We start from the raw sequence: 5,825 nt of genomic DNA, 5'->3' as shown, positions 1-5,825 counted from the left end.
CTATGATAACCAAGTGTGACACAAGTAGTCGGTAGGCTTGACACTATACGACTGCTTATGATCAATTTAGTAGTCGTCAACACAACGCTGAATTAACTGTTAGTATGTGCATTTTACAGAAGCACAAACACGCTGCATAGATCCGGCCATCAAGATTTGTTTGCTGGCAGCAGCAGCAGCGGCGGCGGCGCGAGGAGGCAGCGAGCAGCGGCCACATACCTTCCGTCGCTGGAACGCGGAATCGAAACCATTGGCCCAAAGTGCCAATCGACGATCCGTTTCCGAAGATGCGATTCATGCCGTGGTCCGTCGCTAAACCGGTCGATGGACGAACGACTCACGATTGTCGAAGTGAAGCCCGACTCGGTGAATCTCGTGCGGCCTCCACCAGCGGGCCCCATCTGCCAGACACGAACAGGATGTCGGTTAACTCCACTTGGACGTGCTCTTGCGCGCTCGCTTGATTGCGATGTCCCCGTGGTCGCATCCACTTATAAGCAGAACCAGATGCTAGCATCACCATAGCCCAGAACGCCACGATTTCACGATCCGCATCCTGTTGATCGTGTAAAACATATTGGTTGCAGTCTATTCCTGTCTGCATCGTGTTGCTTTGTCTGGTCAGGAATCGGTTGCGATTAAATAATCTAAATGCGTGTAAAAGTAGTGCATCCGGGACACTGACGTTCCATGACGTCCGTGTCCCCCGCTTGGTTGTACTATTACTAATAATCACCGTACCCACTTACGATGCCATTCTATGGCAATCATAATATTGATCTATATATAAATGATTTTACATGTACTCTTAGCTAAAACTAACGCTATTATCGGTATTATTAAGCAGACATATTTTCTCACCTTATAAAATAAGGAATTATTCTAATCATACATAACCTAAAATAATAGATAATAATTTAAAGGATGGCTATTTAGCGCTTGTATCTGGTGCTCACTTTAGCTCGTTGACCTTTGATGTAAATAATGAATGCTTCAATTTTTATTTTGTATTGGGTTATTTTTATACCTCTCCTTTGTGTGTAAAAGAATGTTAACCATGTAAATGTAATTTCCACTCAAACTTTTGATAATCGTTGTTTTAATCTCGATCCAAATATGTTCCTCGCTTGCTTTGAAATTAGTCGCGCTGATAACACACTCACAGCCATAGATTTTATATGAGTGCCCGTTCCCCCCAAATGCCATCAGAGAATTGCCAACCACCATAACTATCCTCGCTCGCACCCAATATATGAGAATCATAGACCTCATTGCACGTGCCTCAGTATGGCAGTCATATACACACACACGCACGCTATCACACGCACCACGCCAGCACTGAAGGCACTTCTCATCTCTCTTACACAAACGCACGCACGCCCAACGGCTTAACGCCAACCACGACACATTCACAGCGCACCATGTTACACTTAACTACTTATATCTAGTCTCTTGTCACTCAGACTTTAGTCTTATTATCGTCGCAGAAGCCGGCATGGTCTAGTGACAGCTCGCAGTGACCATTCTCTCGACAGCGACGGCTCACCTGCACGCAACGTAACACCAACGCTACAACTGTGACCCTACGCACGTCCCGATACGCAACTAGCAATTACTGTTTAGATAAACATACTTATACCCTGTCTGACGTTAATGCTTCGTATTGGAGAGCTTTCGACTGTGGGCTCTATATTTCTATCACACTAACGGCTACATCTCTACTCCTCAACGCACGTGCCATATGAACATATTTTCCACTGCCCAAATCGTACTTGATAATACATTTCATCCTCGTTAGCCGTATGCGCACGCTCCTCTGCTAAACAAAACAATCTACGGCACAGAACCAACGCCTAGCCTCCCACCATGTGTCACCTCATGTGTTTCCCGTCAAGCGGCAACAGACCTATCGCCACAGTCCATTTATTGCGTGCTACTCACTACACACGCCTGCGACCAAGTGATGTCGCATTACCATCAATTGACTAACGCTCGATCATGAAGTGCGCGTGGTGAGTGGACTAAAGGAGGGCCTGCAAGACATTACCAGACCTATCTCAACAGCTGCACGACACGCAACACACAGCTTTCTATTATTTTATACTATTTCATAGATGTTTAACTTTAGATACAATATCACGCGAAAATTTATCATTTGCTAATTCCCTATATAACCCGTGACGTGTAGTCACCTACTAAATAAGCACCAATTTTTAAGGTGCGCTTTAGACCATCGTCCAAAGATGAGTTCGTGTCGTCAGGGACGCACCATGTGCCATAAACTTCCTATTACCTGTCTGATAGCTCTATGGGCCAGTGCTGAGCACTCACACATACTTTCTCCACATCACAGACACCGCATCGCCTCGCGATCGCGATCACCGTACCTTCTAGGTGTGCCCGACCAGTCGTACCATAACTCAGTCCAACATTGGACAACCTATAACCTATAACTTACACATATAATACTAACTGACGTCCCATAACGATCTAGTGAGGAACCGATGTTGACGCCTCACATGATGTGTCATAATTGCTATAGTGTTACTCCTTAGTGGGAAGGATGCCGGTAGCTCCATTTGAGCGTATCTCACTACCTTTTTGCGAGCACGCCGTTGCCCTAATTCGAGCCAAGTTTTTGGCAAATGGAATGGCTACAAGTCAGTTAGCGTCAATGGCAGTTCTTCGCTACCTTGCTCCTGCCACCCCTCCGCACTGCACAGCGATACGCTAGCTACGGACGCACCCGGAGCGCACGCCCACCTCACGATTCATCATACAGGGATATATATATATAAATTATTTTTATTATGCACATTAGGGATAGAATTTTGGCAAATTTACTATTGCATTTCAGGTCTGCCTACGTCAACCGATAACTCAAGTAAAACCGTTACTTGACCACCCCACCCCACCCCCGCACACGCACGCACGCACACACCACGCACCACCTCCTACCCCACCCTCCACTTCCCCTATATGTTTTCAAAATTGCATTGCCAGTTTGTTTCCTTCCTGGAATGAGTAAGGCGTAGGTATTGAACGTCCTGAGTTTTCGTAGAGCGAGCCGCCTGCACCGCGAGTCATTAAGCATATTCTCCACCACCCCTCAACAATCGCTTCGCACCACGCACTACTACTTTCGCACGCACGACTCCAGCGCAGTGCACGAATCCCACCCCAACGTTCTACTACGGGAAACAATGACAAAAATATGCTACACACATCGTGAATCATATACTCTAGGGTCTGAAGTTTGCAATCCGTGTTTTGCTTCATTTCTTCAGTATGTGAAAGTGTGTTAATAAGGAGCTGCTTCACGCCCTAAAACCATATAACTTCACAACTGGCTCTTTCTTCAATTTTTCTTTCTCATAACTTATGAAGACACGCTGATGGCGATCGCGATTTGTGGGTCAGCATTTCCCCCAGATGCACATTTCAGCTGACTGCTGCCCTACCGGCCCGGTCGTAACGGCTAAACGTCCCAAAAGCAGCCCCACGCGCTACGCACGCACTCGACGCAAACCATTGTTACCATAAACTCTTGAATCAGTATTACTCTTCTCCTTGCATTAAACTGGAAAGGGAAAATAATGTCTCTTAGATGCGGCTAGTGCTGAGCCTCTCAAATTTTGGAAGCCCATGTGAGCCTCTCATAGCCTCCCGAGACACTCACTCACGCCCCTACACTTATCGAGCCACAGCTCACCGACCATCTTTCTGCGAGCAACAGCTCTGGACACAACCACACTCGATCTAAAAATAAAACCTATCATTATTCCCGAATTTTGTTTAAAACGTTTCTGAGTTAGCTCGATGGATGGCTGAGCCCCGTCGCATTACTTCTCTGCACTCACGCACACGCACGCACGCATGCACTCACGCACACGCACGCACGCACGCACGCACGCACGCACGCACACACCATGTACATAACTCTATACCTGTCTGAGTAGTTCTATGGGAGGCTGAGCTCCATACTTCTCCAGTGCTGGCATGTTGAGATCGTCCACAAACACGACCATCTTCTTCCCCATCGGTGGACCGAACACACCTTTACGCCGCCTGCATGACAGAAACACCTTACAACTCATCTATCAACTCATCTACAACTCATCTATCAATAACCGAGTGTGTCATCATCTCATGCCACTTGACGTGAACATATCCACACAAACGTTGTATAATTTAATGTATAATGTGATGGGTGATATATAAATAATATATGATGAGATGCATAATTGATTGCATAATAGATGCATAATAGATGCATAATAGATTGCATAATGAATGCAATAATGAGATGCATCCTCATAATGTAACGTATCGTGTAATTGCACAATACGTAATATTAACGTATAACATATAACGTTATTGTATAAATAAGCAAGTGATTGCTGTGTCTGTAAACACTTCATACCAAAGAGAGGGAAAGCGAAAGAAATCTGTTTGGATCTTTGGTTAATAAGGTGCATATATCCCTTTTAAATTTTTATTCGAACGCGAGCACAAATGCGAGTGGCATAACAATGCATTACTTGTGGCTGCAGCAGCGTAGCGCTACAATCCATCCGGTGTGTCATGTTGTTAACATGCTGCCATGTCGTAAGTGGTGCCCTCTGGCAAAAAGCAACATATAACACAAGAACAGCACGCACGCCCACCTGTCTAGCTTAGCCATGATGATGTCTTGCGTCTGATTGGCTGATGTTCTAGCGGAGAAGTTGACAAAGTTGGGGACGTATCTGAAATGGGAAGTGTTGCACGTTATTACAGCATGAAGCAGGAACACGATTATACGGCAACAATAACTGTCTCACGCATCATGTTGTATCATGTGAATCGTGTCAATTCAACTTAGATTTAAACATATGTCAAGACAGACATAACGATTGCAGGCTCATTAGACTCGCGACATCTCGCAAAGTTGCAGACTCACGATGTCATAAAACTATTCACAACATTTTAAACTTGTGGCATCACAATTATCTATGGAACGTTGCCTGTCCGTCCCCTCCCCTCCCCTCCCTCCCCCTCCCTCTCCCCCTCCCCCCGCACGCGAGGTCCTTACTTCTCCTTGGGCAGAGCGACGAGGAAGCTATTGATGATGGCGGACTTCCCCGTGCCGGTCGGTCCTACAAACAGAGTCGGCACCTCACTGCGTAGATACGTCTCCAGGAAGAAAGTCTGTATCGCCGTCTCGTCAGTCGGGATGATCAGATCACTCACCTAACGTAGAGACATGTACGTGAGGGTTATAGAACTATGCATGATAGTACATGTTAACGTAGACACGTACACGTGGGAGTTATAGAACTATGCATGATAGTACATGTACTACTAACGTAGAGACATGTACGTGAGGGTTATAGAACTATGCATGATAGTACATGTTAACGTAGACACGTACACGTGGGAGTTATAGAACTATGCATGATAGTACATGTACTACTAACGTAGAGACGTGTACGTGGGAGTTATAGAACTATACATGATAGTACATGTACTACTAACGTAGAAACGTGTACGTGGGAGTTATAGAACTATGCATGATAGTACATGTACTACTAACGTAGAGACGTACACGTGGGGGTTATAGAACTATGCATGATAGTACATGTACTACTAACGTAGAGACGTACACGTGGGGGTTATAGAACTATGCATGATAGTACATGTCCTACTAACGTAGAGACGTACACGTGGGAGTTATAGAACTATGCATGATAGTACATGTCCTACTAACGTGTTCTACTAGTATGTTATATATGTATTATTATATAGCATATTATTATGCATATTATATAGCAAATGCAGCTCGA

At 45.2% G+C, this 5,825-nt stretch overlaps 1 protein-coding gene across 1 annotated transcript in view; it reads right to left on the bottom strand.

Annotated features, from left to right (window-relative positions):
* Positions 1-5,825, bottom strand: part of LOC106817997 (dynein heavy chain 3, axonemal-like) — a gene marked incomplete at its 5' end in the record, with an annotated part of 64,361 nt that overhangs the window by 33,601 nt on the left and 24,935 nt on the right. The window contains 3 exon segments of the mRNA XM_014822700.1: positions 3,948-4,068; positions 4,668-4,748; positions 5,075-5,232. Coding sequence (XP_014678186.1) covers positions 3,948-4,068; positions 4,668-4,748; positions 5,075-5,232 — 360 coding nt within the window.

Source organism: Priapulus caudatus, unplaced genomic scaffold (genome assembly GCF_000485595.1).
Source record: "Priapulus caudatus unplaced genomic scaffold, Priapulus_caudatus-5.0.1 Scaffold1968, whole genome shotgun sequence".
Lineage (NCBI taxonomy): Eukaryota > Metazoa > Priapulida > Priapulimorpha > Priapulimorphida > Priapulidae > Priapulus > Priapulus caudatus.
This window is presented reverse-complemented; position numbering and strand designations above follow the sequence as displayed.